Raw genomic sequence first — 24,752 nt, forward strand, 5'->3', positions numbered from 1 at the left:
TGCAACCAAAATTGTGAACTTTTTTGGAGTAGTGCAAAAATATACTTTTTCTTTTCTACTTCGACCCATAGGTGGGAACTGTTAAATCGTGAAACAAAACTCAAATTTACGTTAAAAAGTTTAAGACAGACTAGATGGTCTTGTCACTATGATGCTGTCAAAGCTTTGAAAAATAATTATGATGACATTATGAAAATTTTCGAAAGTTTCAGCGAAAATGAGGATGAGAAAGTTGATTTTCGGAAAGAGGCACGAAATTTATTCAATAAAATGGCGAAACTCGATACTGCAATTTTGATTATTTTTTTGGGAAGAAATTTTGGGGAGATTTAATTTAGTTAATAGAAAAATACAGAGCCCTGGATATATATATGTAGATATTTGATATAATTGTGATATTTGTGAAGACGACAAGTTAATTGTGTCATTAAAAGATTTCGTAAACAACATAAGGCACCAATCAGATCAGAAGCTAAAGGAATACGAAGAGAAAGCTAAAAAATTAAGTACTAGTGTGGGAATTGACAACAATGACATAAACAAGAGACGCATTACTCCAAAATTTTCGGATAAGTCTACAGATAAATTCGCAGTATACGGCGCAGAAAAATTTAAAAGAGACACTCTAAACGTTGTGTTGGATAAGCTGATTATGGATTTAAATAAAAGGAGCCAAGTCTATGAGATGTATAGCAAGAAATTCAAATTTTGAATGGATTTGCAAGACGAAAATATGGAAAACATAGATCGTGTACGTAATATTTTTTATTATTATCCAGAACACGTAGACGAGCATTTAATGAATGAGTGCATTCAGTTAAAATCTTATTTACTTCAGCCTAAGCCAGTCTTACACCTCTTGCAGTGAAATTTTTATGTTAATTTAAGAAAAGAAACTTGTTGATGTTTTCCAAATTGCTATACTATCTTAAAGATTTTTTTAACTTTGCCAATCACTAGCTGTGAAGCGGAGCGCTCTTTCTCCAGGATGTCATATATAGAAAACAAATATAGGACAACAATGTCTAACCATCGACTAAATCATTTATCAACTCTTTCCATAAATTCTGATTTAACGAAGGACTTACAATGTGATGAGCAAATAAAAGAATTTGCAGCACGAAAATGCAGAAAGGTTGCTTTATAATTTATACAACATAACTACAACATACCTGTCAATTTCTTTTGCAATAATGTTGTACAGTTGCTGTTTGTATACACAAATAAAAATAATTAAATAAAATTATTTTATTGTCCTATTTTTTTCTATATGCTTATCTACATCACTACAGAAAACAGTTTTTTTTTTGACAAAATGGCTATTAGGGCCCCACAAATTCACGATCCGCCCATGCCGAAAATAAAATTATTTTTCAATAACTTGCTTACAGATATATTTTAACGCATAATTAGTACCTTGTTTTTATTGAAAATACTAAAAATATTTAAAAACTGAAGTTTTAATTTTACCTTAATAGGCACTAAATAATAATTTAATTTTTAGAATTCATAAGAGAATTTCAAGGAAATTCTCGATACGTGCACAGTGGGCCAGCATCCAAGGTTTCGTGGCCAAAATTATTATTTCGATCAAATTTGTTTCAAAATTTGGGGGGTTTTATGTGCAGGTAAATTTAATTCATAGCTGAAATTTTGAAATACACTAAAAATACCAACAAAAAAACAAATGGCGGATGAAATATGGAGAGCAAAAATAAAAAAATAATAATATAGTACGTTCAAATAATTAAATATAGCAATGAAAATATAATAATTTTCGTAATTTTATATTAAAAATGAAAAGCAAATTACATTTCCGAATAATATTACAAAATACGGCAAATTAATTACAAAATAACGCAAAAACATGAAGAAAAAAACATAATTTTTGTTTTTCCGTATATTTAGTCCACTTTTGCAATAAGGGCAAAATGGGGCAGGTTTTTTCGAAAGAAGAAACATCAAAGAAGACAACAAAAAAAAGTTTAGCTAATTACCTCGTGAAACTTTTTGGAGATAAGTTTCAAAAGTGATTCAAACATTGCAAAATGTCAAATGATAAGATACAAACTATAAGTTTGTCAAGAGTATTAACTAATCCAACAAATTGAAAAATTTTACTATAATTTCAGACTAATTATTCTGATAAAAATGCAACAGTAAGGTGAAATTCCTATATATATTTCTGAAATATAAATTTAAAAGTTACATTAAAAAAAAAAAAATTTTTTTTAACATATTTTTCACTACATTGTACTCTTATCGGTCCAAAAAGTAAATTATATTGTTTGGAATGATTATGAATACTTAATTTGGGCGATATTAAAACTGCCTACACATATTTTAGTTGAAAATTTAATTTTGACTTTTAGCCAAAGATCATGGTCTTCTGGCCCACAGTGCACTGCATTAAATGTTTAGGATTTTTAGAAAATAATAATCTCTAAATTAAAATGCTTCAAAATATATATAGATTTAAAATTCAGCAAAAACATTTGTACTTCTTTAAAAAAAGAAATTAATAGATATTAACCTACCTTGTTCAAATATCTCTTTAACGTGTGTTTGATCTTCTCGATGGACAAAGCTTAAATACTTTTTACCTAAAAGCTCTTGAGGCTGATGACCAAGGACATTTTCAACCCTAAACCATACAAATAAAAGTTAAGTTGTAAAACCAATCACTTAAAAATAAACATTAATTATTCCAATTCCTACCTTTGATCAACAAAAGTAAAATGTCCTTCAGAATTGTGACGAGAAATGAATTCACTTGATGAGTTAGATCCCATTAAATCACTTTTGTTAGGAATGCTTGTTATTTGAAGTCTGCCAATGGCAACAAGACAATAATGATTATTGCTCATATCGTCACTATTTAAGTGATCCATTTGTGACCCTGGATAAATTTGAAAAAGATATTCATCCTAAATTGTACACATAAAGCAAAACTTGAAAAGAAAACACATTTCATTCAAACATAACAATTAATATTTTAATGCTTAAAGGATTTGTATTCCAGAGTTAGGTTTTTCTTTTAAAAAAATTACATTGCATAAGTGGTAAATTTTTAATAATGTTGAAGCTTATTTTTTCCTACTATTATTTTTTGTTCTCTTTTGTACTAACTGTGTTGTATTTTGTTACATTGCATGAAAAGTGGTTAAGAAACTGAGAGAGACAAGGAAAAAGATAACTGATGCTTAGATTAAAAATTAAGATTATTTATTAAGAGCAATAAAAATAAAATATATTATTTTGAAAATAAATACTTTTACTGTAAACAGAAAAAAAAAAATTTTTTTACTCTAAAATCTGGAAATGAAAACAGAAAATGAATAAATAAAGCGTAAATTAGAAACTTAAGCTTATTAGAAGGTGCTATTAGATACTGCATACTGCAATTCAAAACTTAGAATATTTCTAATGTTACATAGAAACACATTGCACAAGAATAATTTCAAGTTTTTATTTAATCCTTTTTTTTCAACTTTTTAGTTGTACATATTTTTTCCCCTATTTTTATCAGATTACTATTTTTTTATTATTATTATTTATCAGATTATTATTTTTTTTATCAGAAAATTTATAGTTAAAGTAAATCCTGGTAGTAAGTTAAAAAGCAGTCTAGTTATCTTTATCAAAAGGGAATTTTCAACAACTAAAAAATCCTAGCTAATGAGAATATAAAATTCAAAAAGATGAAATAGTTCATTATTGAAAGGCAAAAACATTTACAAGATGAATTAAAATCACAATAAAATAACTATGAAACAATGTGAGTTAGTTATAAGAAATTTGTTATTATTCTGAACAATTAAATACAAAATTCAGATTCCAAAACATTACATATGTGTATTTTGAACAGTCAGCCAGTCCAATATCCTTAAGATACTGAGGCCTTATAAGGGTTATTGACCTTTACAGATGATAAAAAAACTTAAAATAATCTTGGTTTTTGTGTTTAATGGTATGCATTTCTATACAATGATAATTAGTGCCAATTTCTGTCTTTCTAGAAAATAATCAAAACATTGCTTAAATCTAACCTCTTCTTAAGTTTAAGTATTCATATTGGCACAATGTCCTATTATAATTATTTATCAATAAAACCTTAACTACCACATACATATATTAGAATGTACATCAATATAATTCTTACCTGTAGGAGGCCAGGTCTTAATATATCCAGTTGAATGCAAAACTGCATAAGAGTTACCATCGCGAGAGGGTCCTAAGCTATTACGTTCTTTAAGTCGATTGAGGCGACTTGAATAAGCAGTACCTGATTGGAAATTACCCACTCTTATGCGACAAATAAAATTTCTCCTTGTATCCACAGTAAGACGAGTTGAAGCTGAAAGCATACGAAATAAAAACATTAGGAACTTTTTAAAACTTGATAAAAAAATTTTGATTTCAATCTTTATGTAAAGAACTAATGCTAATTTAAAGCTTTCACAAGCATTTTTTAAAATGAATTTAAATTCTTAAAGTAATAGGCAAAATATTATATTTAGGTAGTTCTTTAGAAAACAAAAGAGCAAAACTAATTTTATACTTTAAAATATATGCATTTTTTGCATACAAAAAATGTGCAGCAATAAATGTTAGCGATATATGAAAATAAGACCATTTTTGAACAATCATTAAAAAGATATCAAAAGCCAAAAAATAAAAAAATTTTAAACTATTTTTATGCTCAATTTTATAGTTGATTTTTTTTAACATAATTATCAAAAATGTCAAAAAAAAAGCTCTATGAGGCACTTAAAAATCCATTAGCTCATAAATATAAAAAGACACTGAAAGATTTAAATTATGGACACAAGAAAATAATAAAATCAACTTACAATGGTTGCTGTCTTTCTTTACAGTTCCAGCTAAAAGAATTTAAATAAAACAATTGTTATACATAAATAAAATTATTATAATACATAAAATTACCATACACTTACATAAATGAAAGTTATTGTATTTATTTTAATTCGTGTAAAATGCTTAAACTATACATAAAAATAATACATGTAATTTGAGAATTTTACGAGAATAAAAAATTTCACAAAATGATACTGAACTATTTTCAGTATTTACAAATTAAAGCCCAAAGCTCATGAAAATAGTTATCTTCATGAAAGAATTTAGGAATTCTACTCGGAGTAATGAACTCTGATAATACCAAAATTAACTAAATATATAAGGATATTAAAAATTTAAATATAATTGAAAACTACTTGGAGCAAAAAATTAACTGTTATACCATTTTGATTTAACACTTACAACTTTTATAATTTTTATTTGTGCATAGCAAATTCTGAAAAATATAATGAACTCATAACAAATTATTAACCTGGAGTAATCAAGACAGATATTAAGAACAGAATTTTGCGAGCAAGAGCATCTTTTAGAAGTCTTAAAAATTCTGACAGTCAATAAGCATCCAAAACAAAACAACAATAAATATTTGTAAAACGTTAGTTTAAGAAAATTTAATGTCTGATACTGAAACATGGTTCCTTAAAAAAAAATTTGAACATCTAAAAACTAAGAGTTTTCCAAAATAAAAAAATAATAAAAATCTTTTTGACAGTTTAAAAATTAAATTAAATTAAAAAAAATGAAACCTCACAGTTTTAAAACAATAATAATAATACAGTCAGAGTTTTAAAACAATAATAATAATTTTACATTTGTAACTAATTTAAGCTTTGGATTATCTGATTTATTTAGGATATCATTTTCTCAAGGATATCAACAACAATAAAAACTGTTTTTACAATTGGATCCAGATTTAAAAGTTGCAATAAAGCATGTAATACCTAAGCAGATATAAGAGAAATAAGGCTAACAGGGAAATTCTTTTTTTTTTACCCATTATTATCCTGTTGTTCAAAGTAATTATTAAGTAAACACACATACATTTAATTTCTAACTACTTGCATGAAAGGATAAAAGGAAGTCAATTCTCCTCAAATAACTTTTTACATTGAACTGTTCTAATCCTGGAAATCATGCATTATAGTGCATTTATTACTAGTATAGACAATAAAGTAATAAGAGATTTTTTTTTCCATTATTTTTATAAAGAAGTTTTATATGCTTTTAACTTTCCTCTGATCTTTTACAGTAGAGAAAAGTTGAATCCCTCCGTACAAATAAAAATTTACCCTTACTATAAAAAAAAGGGGGATTGAAAAGCATTTCAATTTATATTGTTCTCTCTTAATGATTTAGTGAATTATTTCCAAACTGCTAAACCACTCAATTATATAAATAGTCAGAAATTCTGGTACAGTGTAACGTCCCATATACGGACGTCCCTTTTCCGGAAGGGTCGATTTCCCGGACACTTTTTAACAATCAAAATAAACAAACATTTCTTCATCTTCCCCTCTTCTTTAAAAAAAAAAAAAAACGAAGTCTTATGACAGGTTTTTCCCCTTCTCAGCTTCTAGAGATCTATGCATTGAACCCATAAATCAACAGAAAAGACAACAGAAGATCTACTAAGACCATAATGCTCCTCCTCTGGAATGCAGGAAAGAGGGGGGGGAGATTTGTTTTCAAAAGAGCACAACTAAGTCCCCTCCCTCCCCCTTCTTTCCTATGCAGCTGGCTAGTAAAAGAGGCATTTCCTGGAACCTTTTTATTTGAGTGTCAGGGAAAGAAGAAATACTGTGAAAAAGGGTAAACACAGCAAATGTTAAAGTGGAGGGGGAATCCCCTTTAGTCACACAAGAAAAAATAAAGAGAACCCAATCAGCATGCCACGCCTTTATGCTTGATTGATAGCCAATGATGGGAGAGAAAATAAGAATTTGTCACTACCCCGCCCTCAACTTGAATGACAAGTAAGGAGGAAATGAATTTTTTTTCGCCACCTACCCACCTTATTGAATGACGGGAATTTCCCCTTCTTGCTCGAATCGTTCTAGTTCAAAATGGCGGAGAGAGCAACTAATATTTTCATAACTGTGAATTTTTTTCGTTTTCTATATTTATTTTTAAAATAGCAATAATTATTTTTTTTTCTAATATTTTGTTTATGATTGATTAGATATCATTTTAATACCAAAACATTATTGCCCGAAAAATAATGCTTATTTATTTTCTGCTTCTCAGATTCAGATCATTTTAAGCTTTGTTTACCTTGGAGATCAATTATACGGAAAAATCAAATATACGGACTTCTGGAAGTCCCGCCGATTCCGGATACGCAACTTTCCACTGTATTTCAAAAATAATTTAGACTAAGAGCTGCATTTAAATTTTTAATGATTTTAAATAGCAGAAGTTCAAGAAATATTAATATTCAATCATTATTTCAGAACAATAAGTTATAAAGATTAGTTAAATAAATACAGTCAAACCTCGATATCTCGAACTTGAAGGGAGAGGAGAAAAAATTCGAGATATCGAAAATTCGAATAATCTAAAATCGAATGTTATCGATGGTAGCATAAAGAAAAATGCACTTTACATACCTTATTTACTATTCCATATTTATTCTAAAAATACTTTTTACACCTTCATTTAAAAAAAGATTCAATTGTTGTTTGCCTTAGAGATGTGTAAGAAAGTTTGTCTATAACACTTTCTAAGTGGACTATAGCTTTAAATGTCTGCTCTGACGTATTCGGCTGCCTCTCAATAAATCACCTTACAGTGTCCACTGCAGAATGTTTGTTTGTTAGTAACATTGGGCGGTAAATCTTCGATTTCCTCATCCTCTTCTTCTGATAGTTCACAAGAAGCTTTTGTTTGAGCGATGATATCATTGTCATCCCACTGACTACACACTGTTACTGCATCATCTACGTTTACAAAGACATGAAATTCCATGTCATCAAGCTTCAAGAGTCCGGTCAATCTGTTCCAATCATTTTCGGTGTAGTTTTCAGCAGAATTAACGATATTGATTGTTTGACTACTTTCGTGATCTTTAATGAATCTAGACTTCTTGAAGCCATTCATTATCGTAGAGGAAGACACATCATTCCATGCCTTGTCAGCCATTTTTAAAATTTTTTCTTTTTTGGAATATTTTTGTTAATTTTAGAAAAAACATCTACACTATTTATGGGAAAAAATTCGTGAAATCAAGTGTTTTTTAACATTGAGTGTATAGGAAATTTGAAGGGAATTTTTTTTTTCTTCAAGATAACGAAAAATTCGTGAAATCGAGGTTCGAGTTAGCGAGGTTCGACTGTACTTCATTAAATGAAAATATCAAGAGGTTAACATTGATTTCTGGAAGTGCAGAAAGAGTACAATTTATTATCATGTTCAATAAAAAAATATGAAAATGTGCAGAGCAATGTAAAGAAACAAAGTAATTTTCATAAATATAATTTAGTGTTATAAAATTAAAACAGTCTAAATACACAGTAAAACGGTATTTAAAAATATTAAAATAATTACTCACAACAATGCCAAAGAATTTCTAAATAATAAAGTCACATTAAAAAAATAGCATAAAGCATATACTAATAAATCATGCTAGAAAATAATATTTTAAATAAAAACTAATTAACTGTTTGCAACAATACATACGAATTTTAAAATGACAAAGTTACATTTGCCAGTTAATTCGCAAAAGCATATGCTAATTGGTATTTTTCAAAATAATTTATAAAATAAGTATAAATTTTTTAAACCTCCATCCTATATAGTGTTTCATACAGAAAGATGTACAATAGTTTTACTGATGTGCAATAGGAAAACCAACATAAATGACAGAACATTCAAAACTGAGATTCTTATCAATTTGGCATTTTTGTACGATAAGCAACATACTGAAGAAAAAAAATCCTTTATTTTATTAGTTTTCTGAAATTCTATCTAAACAGTGATAGTATTAGCAAGGAAAAAGAATAATTTTCAAGTCGCATCCTTCTTCCAAAGATGGAAACTTTTCAAATTATTAATAATCCGTAATCAGAAGTACAATAATACATATAACCTTAAAAAAATTCAAACTAGTACAATTTCAAGTTGCGTTTACAACTTAATTCTATATAGCTATATAACTAATATTAATAATATTACACATAAATTTACCATTAAACACTTAAATGTTACTTTTTTCCCCACGATTTATAGCAAAAATTGAAATTTCACAGTTTTTGGTAGATAAGGGGGGGACTTATTTTTTACAGATTATTATGAAAATTCTCAAAAACCATAATTTTTATTACTCAACGGTGAGACTATGATCTTGACTATGAAATCATAATAATTCTGGATAAATCATAATAGGGATCACGAAGAACTTGCATTGTTTTTTTCAATTGCATGGCAGTTTACAGTGTGGGCAAATATGTATTTAAAAAATGAAATAAATAGTTGATATAATTATTGAGTATCAAACTACGTTTTCAAAAACAAATTCACATGGGAAAAACTATTTACATGCCAACAAAAACTTTTCGTATGTAAATAAAAAAAGTTATTGTTTTATACTTTAAGAAAAACATACTTTTTAAGTCTAGTATTCTTCCTGGTGTAGAAGGGCTATAAACTGAAAGCTGTTCTCGAACTTTATCAATGTCATCAGGATGCATGAATCCAAAGAAATTAGAATTCATCCAATCAGACTGGGGGAAATAAAAAGGCCATTGTTAAAAATGACAAGCAGTTAAATGCACAGGAAAAAGAAAAAACAAGTAAAGCATGTAATTGCTTTATCTACAAATTTGTAATGTTTAAAGAAATGTCAATATTTGAAATAGAACTCATTAAGTAAAATTTTAAATAATACAGTGGAACCCTGATTTTCCATTTTCCGTAGAAATAGCATTAAAAAACACAGGAAGAGGGAAAACATAAAATTGGGGTTAAAAAAATATAAGTATATTTTTTTCAAAAAATTGTCACTTAAGAGACGAACAACTGGAAAAAATGTTTAATGTTTAGTTGTTTTTTGCTTTTCGATACAATTTCAACAATATCCCTCTCAAAACTCAGTTTTGCTTGCAAATTTGTTTAATGGTTAACAATAGCAAATGTTTCTGAGTTTTTATCTTTTCAAACTCTTGATCACTTATATGTATATTCTCCGTTATTTTTTGTTCATCTTCATTGTTTTCAATACCATCATCGGGAGCAGGCATTACATCTGATATTGAAGAAATTTAAAAGTAATGGAATGTGTGTTTCAGTCGGTAACGTCATCGAGTTCAGAAGATCTTTAGATGTGCAATTTTGTTTCAAACAGCCAACATCGGATAACGAGATCCCATTAGATAATGAGTAGCAATAACCCCAAGAAACTTTATAAACCCATTTGTAATACATTTTAGCCGATACTGTCCAACGTTGTAGAAATCATATTCAGTGTTTCCAGAACATTTATTTTCGATTTAAAAGCATCTTGCTGGTCATCCGAATAAAAGAAAAAAGAAGTGATTTCCTAACCAGTAGTTTAAGGTAACTCTTTAAATGATTGGACAATCCCAAAATTACAGAAAGGTTGAACTTGTTGGAATAAATTCCTCTCACAAATTTACAATTTCAGCTCCCATAGTTCTTTTAGCCACCCTTCCCATGCTTTGTCCATCCCACCACCCTTCTGATTTTGACTCAAGACAGAAATTTCGTCTAACAGACAAAAGGACGCTGAAATAGAATAGAAAGAATGTCGGCTAACAGAAAGCAACTAATAAACAAGTTTTTTTTCTTGAAGGGAAAAGAAAAAGAAAAAAGCAAAGCATTTTCACTTACAACAAGAATTATTAGCCAATATCTTGAAATATGAAACATATGTGATAACCAAAGTTTCTTTGCCATGAAGGAGGACAAAAAAAATTAAAAATACAGATATTTTAAGTTTATAATAAATATAACTGTTCTAATGGATTAGAATAGTAACTGTATTGTTAGGACTTTGTAATAACTATACAGTTAAAGAGAAAAACAATAAGTTTTATTTACTCTGTGATATTTTCACTAAATGTGTCCAATTTATTTGTCGCAATTTTTTTTTTTTTTTTTTGAGTGCTCCTCACACTATTTTATTGATACATTTTGCTTTGGATGTATTGATACAATATTAGAAAGCACTCCTTTTTGGGGATATAATTGTGTGAGCTGATGAAAAGATTATACCGTAAAATACCGATAAAGCGCCCCAACTCGATAAAGCGCCCCCCTGTAGTTTCACATCTATGCAGATTGCCAATCAGTACCCAAAAAACGCCCCCCCCCCCTCCTACATGCAGCGGCGCTTCCGACGAAATATTTTTTTGTAGCAAAAAAATTTGTCAAGGAAAGTTATTTAAGAAATAATTTTCTGACTATTAAAAAAAATTAATAACGAAGTCGACGAAATATTCGCCCGTATCGCGATCTGCTGCAGAACATCGCCAATTCTTAGCTAACTTTCGGCAGCAGCCTGTAAGAAAATAAATAAACGAAATAATAATTTTAAAAAAACATCGCATAAGGAGAAAATTTAAAAGGTATGCATCTTGTATCCACCCCCAGCTTGAAGAAAAATCGCAAGCTAGAAATCTATTTAGCGCCTTAGCAATTGTAATTTAAGTGAACAGAAAAGGAAGAATAGGACCCTAAATCCGACACTCACGGGACTGACGAAATGCCGCACTTCGGATCTCTTTCGGAAATTCCAATATGGCCCCCAAATATTACTATAATTCAATTCCACTGTTAATTTCAGAAAAACCAATAAATTTAGTCAAGTTTCGATCATAGATTATGATGGGGTGAATTTAAAACTGGCCCATCATAAGAGAAGAAGAAATAATCAGAATCCTATGAAGAAGAAATAATCGTTTCTTCTTTGGAGCGAGATCATAGTTCTCGTTTTTTCTTTTAGATAACATTTTGTTTTAACAAAAGACGCTTACCTCGCAAGAAAAAAAAAAAGCTTTTTAAACTAAATGCTAACAAACTAACAATGAATAGCAACAAAAAACAAGCTAAAAATTAATAACGATAAAAAAAGAAAAAAAGCAAGCAAGCAACAATTAACAAGAAAAAATAAAAAGCGGCAAAATAAAAAAAATTAATGAATCGAATAAAAAATCGCAAAAGGGATAAATTCATTTTATTGTCCATGTGGTAGTTTCAATGTCAACTGGGTGTGGCCAATTTATGGTCAAACAGAGGAGGGAAATTCGGGGGCAGTAAAGCACAGCTGTCAAGATTGATTGATCAGTTTTTTCCAACTTCCATTTCTTTATTTTGTTCATTGGAAATGCGGGTGTTTTTACTTCTCACTTTATTTTAAACTGCTTTAGAAACAGATGTTTCCTTTGATACAGATTTATTATTATTTTTTTCTTCAGGCTTCGTTTTTATTTTTAAAAGATAAAATAAAGTAAGTTACTTCAACAGAATAAAATTCAAAATAAAAAGAATATAGCTGATTTTTTTTGTCTTAACAATATAAATTTCTTAAAAGAAAAAACGAAAAAGATTAGAAGTCAAGGTCACCTTGATTGGAATGTACACTCACTGATAAGAATGTGAGAAAAATTTAGGGTGTGGTGGGAGAGTTGAATGTAAAAGATTGAGCAGAAAAGAAAGACGGTGCTTAGAATTTTCTTGAGTACCGTTTATCGGCCCCCCTCTATATCACGCCGATTTTCGTCAAAATTAAGGGGGGCGCTTTATCGGTTATCTTTTATTTTCCGGATTTTATTAATGTTTTTCTTTTTTTTTCGGAATTTTTTGCCTTATTTTTTATTTTTCCCTTATTTTTTATTTTTCCCTTTTTCCATTGTTCTGTAATTTTTTCCATATATATATGATATTTTCATTAAAAATTGGCAAACAGATACTCGGATATATTTATTGAAAAAATTAAATGCTGGATATTATATTTGAACTGACATTAACTTTTTTTTAAAACTAAATCTTGATTCTAATTACCTAAATAGTAAACATTTAGGATTACCCTGACATTTAACATAATGCTGATCTAAAAGAAACAGGTATTATTTATCAACCCAAAAGAAATACTTAAAAAGAAAAGCTTTTCTATTTACACCATTTATCATATATAATAATTAATCAAAAGATAAAAAAAAAGGAATTACTTAATTCCTTAAAACGAAATTTTCATAAAGTTTAATCACAAAACCTAAACTTTCACAAAAATTCATAACAAATAAAAAAAAATAGCAAAATTTAGAAGTTAAAAGTGTTTATTCACAATTCAATCATTATTCTTAAGTATATCAAATACAATTTTTCACCGATAAAATAGGGTGAATATTTTAATTATTCATGTGACAATTATTCCTGTTTACCATAATTGGAAAATTCTTTTTGCAATAACTGTGCATGACTTTAAGGCCTTGTTATTTACTGTTTTTCATTATTTTATGAATTAATTAAGTCGCTAAGCTTCAAGGGTCATTCAATCATTAGTATTAAATCTTTCATTATAGCCTATTTGAAACTTTTACGCACACACAGTAGTTTTAAAGATAATTTGTAAAAACAATAATTAAAAGCATAACTTACTTGCGAATAGTTAAGAACGTGTGAAATAGAATCAGAAACATAGATTATTCGTCCATCGCAAGTTAATACATAAAGAAATGCATTTGCAGCCTAAAAAAAACTCATACATTATTATAAAACAATAACAGTCAACAATGCAAAAATGACATAAAATTTTATTCACAGTTACAAAGACAATAACCAAATTAGATTTTTATCTTAACAGTAACTTTTTAAGTCATAAAATAGTTTGTGATAAAATTTTCATTCATTTATTTGAATTATATAAAAAAGCTAAACAAAAAAACTTTTATACTAAATTGAGTTTGATATATACAGGAATTCATAGCAGTTTTTTCTTTAGTATAGATCACGCTCAATAAATTAAACAAAATGGAAAAATAATTCAATAAAAAGTTGTGACTGCATTCTTTTTACTTTTGTTCTATTTTTAAGTAAAATATTATTATTAAGAAACTTATATATTCACTAATTACATAGTTTATAATTGATGAAAGTATAATATTTTATATATCTGCTATCAAAATTGATAAGCATCCTAGTATCAATATGAACAACCAGCACAATGTTCAGGCTTACATCAAATGTTTATATAAATTGAGGTGATTGCATATTAAACTCTACCAGGTTCACAAAATATAAAAAATTAGTTACACATACATAAGTATTAGCTACAGCATTGTTTGTCATTTAGAAAATACTTCAGATTTTAAAACATACTTGCAATAATCCCTAATGTCTACTTTTTACATGGAAATGAGAAATATTTTACAAAACTATATCAAAACTTATTAGTAAGAATTCAGCATGACTTGATATGCACCACCTTAATTGAATAAGTAAAAAAATTAGGGGCATAGGACTATTTCTTTACAAAAACTCTTACAAGCACAAGTAACGACAGTTGGCTGTGTATTACATTTTCCTTTACTGTAAAAGTAGTAAAACAGTTGGCTGTGTATTACATTTTCTTTTACTGTAAAAGTAGTACTATGTCAGAAAGGAGTTCTAAATTACCACAATTTAAATTAAATAATTTATTTATTAAATAAAGACTATCAAATATGGTCTTTTCAGCTCATTGATAAAATATTATAAGACAATAAATATATAAAATTTGCAAAATAATAAGAATAAAAAAAAAATTATATAGTATCACAGCAAACAGAGATAAAGTAAAAGTAATGCCTTTCACAGAATGAACTGGACTTAGTATTAATAATAAAAATTCCTTTTTCAGGTTTTGAGAAAAGTATTCAAAAAGTTTAAAATTCAAGCTATAAAAATAGACCATTTACTAAAAGTTTATAATTTTATGTATAGATATTCAGAGTACTAAAAATTACAATACCAAGTATAATTAGACAACTACCTAAAACGTGAATAACTAAAATCACTAATACTATAAAAATCATTCCAATCTAACAATGAATTTTAAAAAAAAAAATTTAATTATATCTTTATTTATGTCCACAAAAAAAAGTAATGCAGCTTATGAAAAATATTTTTACATTTTCTTAAGAAATAGAAAAATGATAGAGTTTACCGTTAACAATCTTTGAAAATGTTAAGGTATTAAGATAACTTAAATTTTTAAAATACTCTCAGTTTTTTCTTCCGAATTAAGATTAAAAAGATTCACTGAATCAACAGAAAAGATCTATTTTCTTATAAAAACTGCAAATAAGACAGTTCTTAAGTGCTCAAGTAAAAACAATATTACAATTCTCGTAACAATTCTCGAAAGTGCTTAAGTAAAAAAAACATTAACATTTTTCTTTAAAACAAATTATAAATTTTAGGATAAGGTTACAATAATTTTACAATAATTCAAACATAAAATAACAAGAGCTACATACCTCTAACACCAAATGTTTCAGCTCCTGGTCAGTCAAAAAAGCTGGCTTATAATTACCATCTGAGCTTATATTGCCTGTCCCTAAAAGAAATAAACTGATAAATTTCATTACATTACATTAATAAATTACTGTTTTTAACAACCAGAATTTCCATTTATTTATGAATAATTTAACTTAATATTGACTAGAATAATATAGTTTACCAATAATTTATCTATCAATAAATTAACCATCTAATCAGAAATAAGCAGGAGCAACATGGATGGATTGAGCCAATAAAGCGTGATTCATGGTAAAACAGTGTCAATTAATATATCCAAGTCTGAAAAATGTTAAAACATTTTCTAATTTTCTAGACATAGCTTATACTTTTCTATTTTTGTAATCTATAGAATGACTTTGAGAAAAATGATTTCCTTATTGTCCTTAAATAACAAATGAAAATTTCTAATAGCAGCTAATTAGAAAATGATGAAGAACACTAAAGTAGTTACTACTTTATACATTATAAAAAATCATAAATTCTCTAAATAACAAAAACTTATTAAATAGATCAGAAGCTGCTTCAAAAAAAAAAATTTGAGATTTCAAACAAAATTACAGCAATATATATATATTGTAGGAAGCCTAGTTCCCACTTTATGCGCATACTCATCATTGCGCACCTCCTAACCCTTTAACTAAACAGTGGTTAGATAGGCATTCTGATTCTTCCTACGCAGCGAATGTGATTGATAGCTGATAAGGCAGATGGCCTCCTCTGATATGTTAAATGCAATGTATTATGTCCTATATGTTAATAAATGTTTGTTAATTTATTTAGTTATGCTCATATATATATACTATATATATATATACACTATACAAGCTTGTGTGAAACATTTTCCGCATATACCAATTTCACCTAGATTAACATTATAAGATATCAGTTTCAATTGCAAAAAAAAATTTCAGTTTTTATTTTTTGAAAAGATATCATTAAAAAAGATATTTATCCTTAAAATTTAATGAGCAAAAGCAAAAATTACCTCATTTTAAATTAAAACATTTAAAGTTAATGCTCAAAACTATGATCAACATTTTTTCTCATAAATAAAACATTTAGAATTAAGATTTCAATATTAACTTTAGTGCAATGCCAATATCTATAATATATGCCATTAAAGCAATACAATTTTTTAAATTTTTAAAAAATGCATATTTTTCATCGAAAAATATATTTTCTATTACACATGAAATAAGAGTATGAGCCTGAATAAAACTGCAACTTTTAATTTTAAACAATTTATAATGGATAAAAAAAATTCAGTTGCCCATATGATCAATATGGGTCACAAAAATTATCAAATAATACTTACGATATGCAACAATTATGAGAAAGAGAAACCTAAATCATGTACTGCAGAACAAATTTTTAATTTTGGCCATATGGTCAAAAAAATTAAATTTTTTAGAAAGCCAGTATAATGGTGAATTTAATTTCATACATGGATAAGTCATACATACAGACTTTAGTATAAGAAAACTGAATAAAATACAAAGAATCAAAGATATTACACAACTCTGACAAATTTCAAACAATCATAACTATACAAACAATATAATAAAAAAATAAATAACAAAAATATTGCATCAAACAGAATACTGACAAAATATTGAAAAAATATAAATAAAATTTTTTAAACCTCTAAGAGACTTTAGATGATTTACACTCATTCTTAATGTTGTCAGTTTATCTGGTTTTCTAGCCAAAGCACTACAAGTGGGAACTAATTCTGCCAATTCTTGTATAAAACTTGCCATTTTACAGCGCCTTCGTCGTTCTATTTCACTGTGCGTTTCTCTAGAAAAAGAACAAATGCACATTAATAATTATAGAAGCAACACAATTTCTACAAATAATAGTAATTAGGCCGAGATAGCCTGGTTGGTAGGGCACTGGGCCCACGTCCAAGAGGTCGGGGTTCGATCCTCGCGGGCCGAAGACTCCCCGTGTAGTAAATGGCGACTGATGCACGTTAAATCTGTCGAGTCTCAAAGTCCTCCATGTTCCCATAACAAATCAATACCTCTGGGGGTACAGATCCAGGAGTTTCCTTGTCTTCTAGATTGATTCAAAATGACAAGTCTACGGAGTTGAACATTAGTAGTCGTAAACCCAAAATTGGGCCGGCTGTTCAACGACGGTTATAAAATAATAGTAATCAAAGTGCTGACAAGAAAAAATATCCTCAGTGGTTTTAAATTGCAAAGCGTGCATCTTTTCCCACCACCAAAACACTTGACAAAGCGCACTTGAGTGAAAAACGGTGGCACTGGGGAGTGAATCACGTAAATTTTACTCGGCAGGTAAGGGGTTAAATCAAACATTTTTTTAATAAAAATTATTGTAATAATTTAATTTTCTAGTATTTATGCAAGTACCTTTAGTTTGAATAAATCCAAATGAAAAAAAAATATAAAAAATTTACATTTTATTTGTTCAATATTGAACATAAGTGCTAACGTGAACAATTTTTTACTGCTTGTCCATCACTGCATTTCTGCCAACCTATTTATATAAAACAAATTAAAGTAAACAAATTCAAGATTAAGTCATAATGTGTCTAAAAATGCTTAAAATAAAATAGACCATCACCAACATGTGGAGATAACTCTTAAAAGTAGCTAACTAGTACAAAAATTACATTAATTAAGATTAATTATTGACATGAGATAACAGGGTGCGTAGCCAAATCTTTGAATCAAAAATAAGCACTTTTTAAAAACTTTTCAAGCACTTTACAAAAAGTTTCAAGCACTCAAAAAATTCATATTCAATCAATGATATTATTGAAAAACAAAAACTTTTTATGAACAGTTTTAGCGTTAAAAAAAACCCAAAAAGAAACGGACGTAAATCAAAACAATCAGTACTTTCCCACATCACCGAGTGAATTCAACTTGACCCTGAACTCAGAACAAAAGTACCCTTACCCCCTACGTCAAAAAGTGTTAGAAGTAAAATAAAATAAACAAGAATAAAATTAAATTAAATTAAAAAGAAAAACATTTCATAAGGATCTGATATTCTCTATCCGAATCGGAGCACTCGGGTTTCGGTTTTAAGTGTGCGCGCATGCGCAAGTCATAATGTGGGTACGACATGAAGTCCGCGTAAATGATTACGTAGCAAACACCCCATTTTTTGAGAAATGCATGGGATCCACCAGCTATCACTGAAGAAAAAAAATTTATTTGTGAAAAAAAAACACTTTTTAAAAACACCAGCTGAAAAAAGCACCTTTAAAAGCTTTTTAAAACGAAATCCCCAATAAAGCACCTTTAAGTACTTTTTACAAACGCTATGCACCCTGGATAATCATTAGTAAAATATTTTACCTAGCATATCGCTCTTTGTCCTTTGAGGAGTTTTCCTCCATTCTAGTAAATTTTACACTTTCTTGCTCTTCCTCTTCAAAACTGAAAATAAACAATTATAAATAAGATAGAATATGAAAGATATATACACAGAAGTAGCGAAGAAGAAAGTTACTGTGCACATGAGACTAATGCGGATATCTAAAATATTTCTGTTATTTAGCACCTAAAATTTCACTGCAAGTTTTGTATTTTTATAGTATTTTTTTTAATTAATTTTAAAAAAAAACTTCAAATTAACAGGGAACATTGAAAGTACACATAAAATAACATATAGATTATGGCAAATGGAGGAAAAGCTCCTGTGACTGATAGTACAAATACAAATGACATTAAAATTTTAATAAAGATTTTTTAATTATTATTACAAAACACTTAAAGTTACAATTTTTGATAACTAAAATAACTAAAATAATTAATAAAAAAACTAAGAAATTTGCTAATGGAGAGGTGCTGCTAATGTTTAGTATTTTATTTTATTTATTTGTTATGCTGTCCTTTGTTTCATGGAATTGCCAAAATTCCAAATTAAAAAATGCTGCAAAATTATTAGATATCACCAGGGTTAGGATATTAATGATAAATAAGATTTGTTTGCATTTTAAAGGTTTTTAAAGGCTTTTTTTGGCATCAAGAATTTTTTAAATCATCAACATCCTAGTTCTGATTATCACATACAGTATTTGATATTTCTAAAATAAATTAATCCTTCTTTAGTCCTAAAATAAAGCTATAAATTTGGTTTTAATTGGTTTTGGTTAATTTAACTTATAGAAAACACTATCCTACCTTTTCTAATTATCCTGGAAAAAATTCAATAACTTTATAATGTTTTTCTTCTGGATCAGACACAATGTTTAGTATTTTATTTTATTTATTTATTATGCTGTCCTTTGTTTCATGGAATTGCCGAAATTCCAACTTAAAAAATGCTGTGAAATTATTAGATATCACCAGGGTTAGGATATTAATGATAAACACAATTTTTTTGCATTTTAAAGGTTTTTAAAGGCTTTTTTGGCATCAAGAATTTTTTAAATCATCAACATCCTAGTTCTGATTATCACATACAATATTTGATTTTTCCAGAATAAATTAATCCTTCTTTAGTCCTAAAATAAAGCTATGAATTTGGTTTTAATTTAATTTAACTTATAGAAAACACTATCCTACCTTTTCTAATTATCCTGGAAAAAATTCAATAACTTAATAATGTTTTTCTTATTTCAACCCAATTTATTTGTGGTCTTTTCAATTTTATTTGTAAATAACTATTCCTATCAGTAATACAGATAAGACATTCCAATGCAAGTAAATATTTTTATCAGCTGAGCCTTTAAAAGATAGAAGAAGGAATTTCTATGGAATAACTTTGAATTTTATAAACAAATTTTCATATGCTTAGTAGCTCAAGTAATTTGTGTCATGCTAAGTAAGATATAGTTATTAGTTACATACATAACAGAGTATAAAATATAGATCAATGTAATTACAGCATATAAATATCAATATTTGCTTGAAAGAATAATTTTTCTTTAAATAAATTTTAATTATGTTCACTATGCTCATTGCTAAGCTTCATATTTTAAATTATTATTATTCATAATCCTCTATTTTTAAATTAGTTAATTAGTGTTACCTTAAATTAAATTATTACAAAATTATGAAAACAAAATATAATAAACATTTTACATTCAAATCTAATTAATATTAATCATAAAGGAAAAATATGACAACAAATTTAAATTTACAATTATTAATATGTTGTCTCGATATTTTAGTAATTGTAAAAATTTCTAAATTACCTTGTTTAAAATATTTCAAATATATCACAATAATAAGGATGATTTGTTTCAATTTTCTATTTATTCATATGCAAAATTTACTTAATTCTTTCACTTTTAATGTTTACAACTATAAACTTGCAACATTCTTTGCATGCTTTCACAATTTATCATTATATGTGGTATCAATATTTTTTTTTTTTTTTTTGTGAATCCATTACAAAATAAAATTTTAAATTTAGAGTTTCATTGTTTTGAAGTAAAGCAAAAATCAATTAATACATACTAAAACGTACAAGAAGGTAATAATTTTATTAAAATAACATTTGTAAAATTTATTAAGACAATTTGTAAAACTATTGATTAGTAATAAATAGGGTGACCCGGGGTAATTCACGATCACTCTGTTTCTGGGGTAAATAAAGATCACCTAAGTTTTATTTAAACAAACATTATTTTTTTTTAAAATTTGAGACATGGAGAAGACCGTTTGTACACTTTACTAAAGTATAACTACATTTACTTAACAATAGTTTTCTGTTTAATCTAACAAAATAAGTATCTTTTAAACTGCTTTTTGTATTTTCAGTTTCAAAGATGGGTTTCAAAATGTGCACATTTATGCAAAGATCCCCCTCCTTCTCTTAATTAAAATTTTGAGTAACTTTCTTTTTCTTTGATTTGAAAATAGTGTAAGCTTATGTTTAATTGTTTCACATCTGCTGTAAAAATTATAATTGATTATAGGAAACTATATCAAATGTTGCCCCCTACAGATGGGGTAATTATTGATCACTGGGATAATTTCTGATCATTGTCCTTTCTTCTTATAAATAGTATAAATAATAGCTAATAAATAGCTAATTGTCTTTTCTTAAATAACAGTTCATATCTATTAAGTGGAACAATTATAAAATATATTTTAACTGTAATCACAAAATTTGTTTTTAACTCTATACAAAACAAAAGTGTTGCACCATTTCTAGTTTGTCTTACTTGGCTTCTACCTTAAATTTATGTGTGTACATTGTTAGAATAATTTTTAAGTTTATAAATTAATTTAATATAAAAATGTTGAGAAATTATAAGCCTAAAAAAGATATTAAGCTTCTAGAAAGCAAAATCAGTGAATTTCTTTTAATGATTGAAAATGAAAATTTCAGTGTGAGAGCTGCTGTCAGAGCTGTTGACATACCTTACTTAACTTTACACTCTCGTTTAATGAAGTTAAAAAAATCCAGTAAAAGTAACCCATGTGAGAACTCTTTCTTATATTCCAGCAGAACATGAGAATGAGTTGGCTGCGTGCCTAAAATGTATGGCACGATGCAAAGATTTTTGGAAAATTTAAAGTGTTAATCCTTATTGTTGCTTTTAAATAAATCGTTTTATTAGCTGCTTAAACATATCTTTTTGGTTTATTTGTTTGATCTTGATGTCTTATTTGTTAATTACCATTGAATAATTATTTTTAAACAACACCTTTACTATAAAAATTGGTGATCAGTAATTACCCCAGAAATGATCAAGAGAAAGAGTAATTCCTGATCAGTAAAAATGTAAAATCTTTTAAATTCTAATTAGATTTTCAAACAAAAGAAGGTAGCATAGTACTCATCTCATAAACCCTCACACTTCCAGTCAATATTAAAATTCTATCTTGAATAATTTTTTCACAAAATAGATGTTTGCATTTTTTGATCAGGAATTACCCCAGGTCACCCTAAATGGAAAATTAAGTTCTAGAAAAATAAGATATATTAAATACTTATTTCCAGCTCTTGCTCTTTTCATTTTTTTTCTTAAAAACTATCCAGATCTTGCTCTTTTCTTATTTTTCTGGAGAAAAAAAATAAATAAATAAGTAAATAAAGTCTCTGTAAATTACAATATAGAGCTCCACAACTTTAATGTAATATTTAAATTTAATCAAAGTATTTTAAAAATTAAAATTTTCAAAATGTTTAGTTTTGCATAGTTAATTTTAAAATTTTCTAAATCTTTTACATAATTTCGCTTATTATCAAATAATAAGTCAAATTAGTAATAAAATCTGTATTTAAATTACAAATGAAATTTTAAAAATAAAATTTGAATTGATGCGCCCTTAAAATGAAGAGCCTTAGCAAAGATGTAGTGCTTTAATTTAAACTAGCAATTCAATAAAACCTTTTATTAATAAAAAATAAAATTCGAAATGTTACGTTTCAATGCATGAATACTACAGTTTATTTATTGTTCTAATTTCTTAAAACTCACCGAGCTGAAAAAAAAAACATTCAAGCATGAAAAATTTATTATTTACTCACACAAAGCATTAAAAACAAATTAACAACTCTTTAGCAAAAAATTTAACAGACTTCAATACATTTTAAGAAATGTTAGAAACCACAAGCTCCAAGAAGTAAAAGAAAGGACATTAATTATTAATTTTAGAACCCTAAATAAAGGAGTTCATTGAAAACGATAAGGCTCTATAAAGACTTGAATTTATCTAAAAAAATATCAAAATGTAATATAATACGAAAAGAAAAAATCTTTGTACTTTTGATGTTGATGACTCAGTTCATGGCGTACTCCATTCCACCATATTTATTTATTTATTTTTATCATTGATATTATTATATTTAAATTCAATGGATCGAGTGAGTTTTTTCAGTTTATATTTCGTAAATATAATACCTTTACTGTCATCAGCAACAATTCTCGTTCTTCCGGTCGCCTTCGTTGACAATTACGAACCTATGTTGGAAAAAAAGTGGAAGTAAGAAGGGGAGAGGGTAACTAGTCTATTTAGTGGCGTAATCTATTGACAATAATTGAAAGCAGCCGAATCAAAGTCAAATCCGAACATACTTTTTTTTTTTTTGGAAATAATTCAAAATAAATTAGCATTATTGACATTTTAATGAAATTAAAGAATTCACTTCATTGTCAAATAATCGTTCATGAATATGACAGGATAAGACTCATAACTATTTTCGTAACTTATTTATGTGCTTTTTACTTAATTAAAATTTAAGAGATTTTAATTAATTTAAAAAATGCAACAAAACATTTTTCATGATTTTTTCAGAACCTTTGATTAAGAGATCAAGTATTTAAATTACTTCATATGATTCATATCAGTTTAAAAAAATTCGTATACATCAAAAATTCGTAACAACACCGTTTCATTATATTCACAAAGATATCTTTGATGATTCGACTTTGACTTTAGATATCTTTGACTTTTTATGATTCACCTTGATAGACATATGTCTATCAAGATGAATCATAAAAAAATGACCGATTATTAAAAAATAATTTCTGGGAGATAATGAGCATTAAGCTGGAATCCTACTAATAATAAAAGCAATCTGAAAAACTTTTTCGTGGTTTCTCTTAGCGTGTAACGCAAAATTTGATAATTTTACTTTCAATTTAATCTTGATTAAAATTAATTATTTTTATAACTTTCATAAATAAGGTTTTACTCCGTTACTTAATTTGCAAGTTACTTTGACTTTCGGGTTGAGTTAAAAATTACTAAAAATTGAAGAGCATCTCGTTATATTCCCAAAGCTGATTGGCTGCCGGTCCCAGATTCTGAAAAATGATTCATTCTAAAAGAAAAATTCTTTGCGATTACTGAGCATTTAGCTGGGGTTCTTTAAGCGTACGATATTTTCGTGGTTTCCCCTTATGTGTAACGCAAAATATGATTGTTTTCCTAAAATAAAAAAAAAAAAAAATTAAAAAAAAAAGGAAAAAAAAACATTCATAAAGGCAGCAATCCTTCAATATTTACATAAATTATGAGTAATTTTATCTTTCTTCCATGTTAAAACTGCAAAAGAAGAGCATTTGATTGATTGCAATACACTATGTCATTTGCGAGAGGGGGGTGACTTCAAATATGCTAATTAATAAGTACAGACCAGTGGCGTGCCAGCCGGGGGGGCAGAAGGGGCAGTCGCCCCCTCTGAAATTTCAGTGAGGGGGCAAACAATATATTTCGCCCCTCCTGAAATTTAAACATTCGAGATAATAAAATCAAGTAAAATTCCGAGTAAAAAATAGTCAAAAAATGAAATTTTAGAAAAAAGTAACTTTTTAGTTGAACTTTGTAGCTATTTTCCAAGTAAAAAACCTAATTTTCCTCTGGAATTAAAGTAAGAGGTTATAATAAATATGAAGGCAAGAAATAAATTTAGGT

General features: G+C 27.5%; 1 protein-coding gene across 6 annotated transcripts in view; it reads right to left on the reverse strand.

Moving 5' to 3' along the window:
* Positions 1 to 23,234, reverse strand: part of LOC107446268 (aryl hydrocarbon receptor nuclear translocator homolog) — a 38,943-nt gene extending 15,709 nt beyond the window's left edge. For 2 of the 6 annotated variants that reach the window (XM_043043643.3, XM_087154035.1), the window contains exons 1-11: positions 23,100 to 23,234; positions 22,323 to 22,393; positions 18,732 to 18,812; positions 17,036 to 17,193; positions 15,351 to 15,430; positions 13,492 to 13,581; positions 9,479 to 9,596; positions 4,854 to 4,883; positions 4,163 to 4,357; positions 2,719 to 2,899; positions 2,538 to 2,644 (exon numbers count right to left, since the gene is read on the reverse strand). In XM_043043643.3, the coding sequence (XP_042899577.2) occupies positions 2,538 to 2,644; positions 2,719 to 2,899; positions 4,163 to 4,357; positions 4,854 to 4,883; positions 9,479 to 9,596; positions 13,492 to 13,581; positions 15,351 to 15,430; positions 17,036 to 17,193; positions 18,732 to 18,812; positions 22,323 to 22,348 (1,066 nt within the window). In that variant the 5' untranslated portion in view covers positions 22,349 to 22,393; positions 23,100 to 23,234. Of the gene's footprint in view, positions 1 to 2,537; positions 2,645 to 2,718; positions 2,900 to 4,162; positions 4,358 to 4,853; positions 4,884 to 9,478; positions 9,597 to 13,491; positions 13,582 to 15,350; positions 15,431 to 17,035; positions 17,194 to 18,731; positions 18,813 to 19,559; positions 19,697 to 19,943; positions 20,075 to 22,322; positions 22,394 to 22,863 lie in introns of those variants that run through there. The other 4 variants (XM_071184007.2, XM_087154036.1, XM_043043644.3 and 1 more) reach the window with 4 other exon arrangements.
* Between the last annotated feature and the right edge of the window lie 1,518 nt (positions 23,235 to 24,752).

Source organism: Parasteatoda tepidariorum, chromosome 10, assembly GCF_982258835.1.
Source record: "Parasteatoda tepidariorum strain Cologne lab strain chromosome 10, Ptep-v5.0, whole genome shotgun sequence".
Classification (NCBI taxonomy): domain Eukaryota; kingdom Metazoa; phylum Arthropoda; class Arachnida; order Araneae; family Theridiidae; genus Parasteatoda; species Parasteatoda tepidariorum.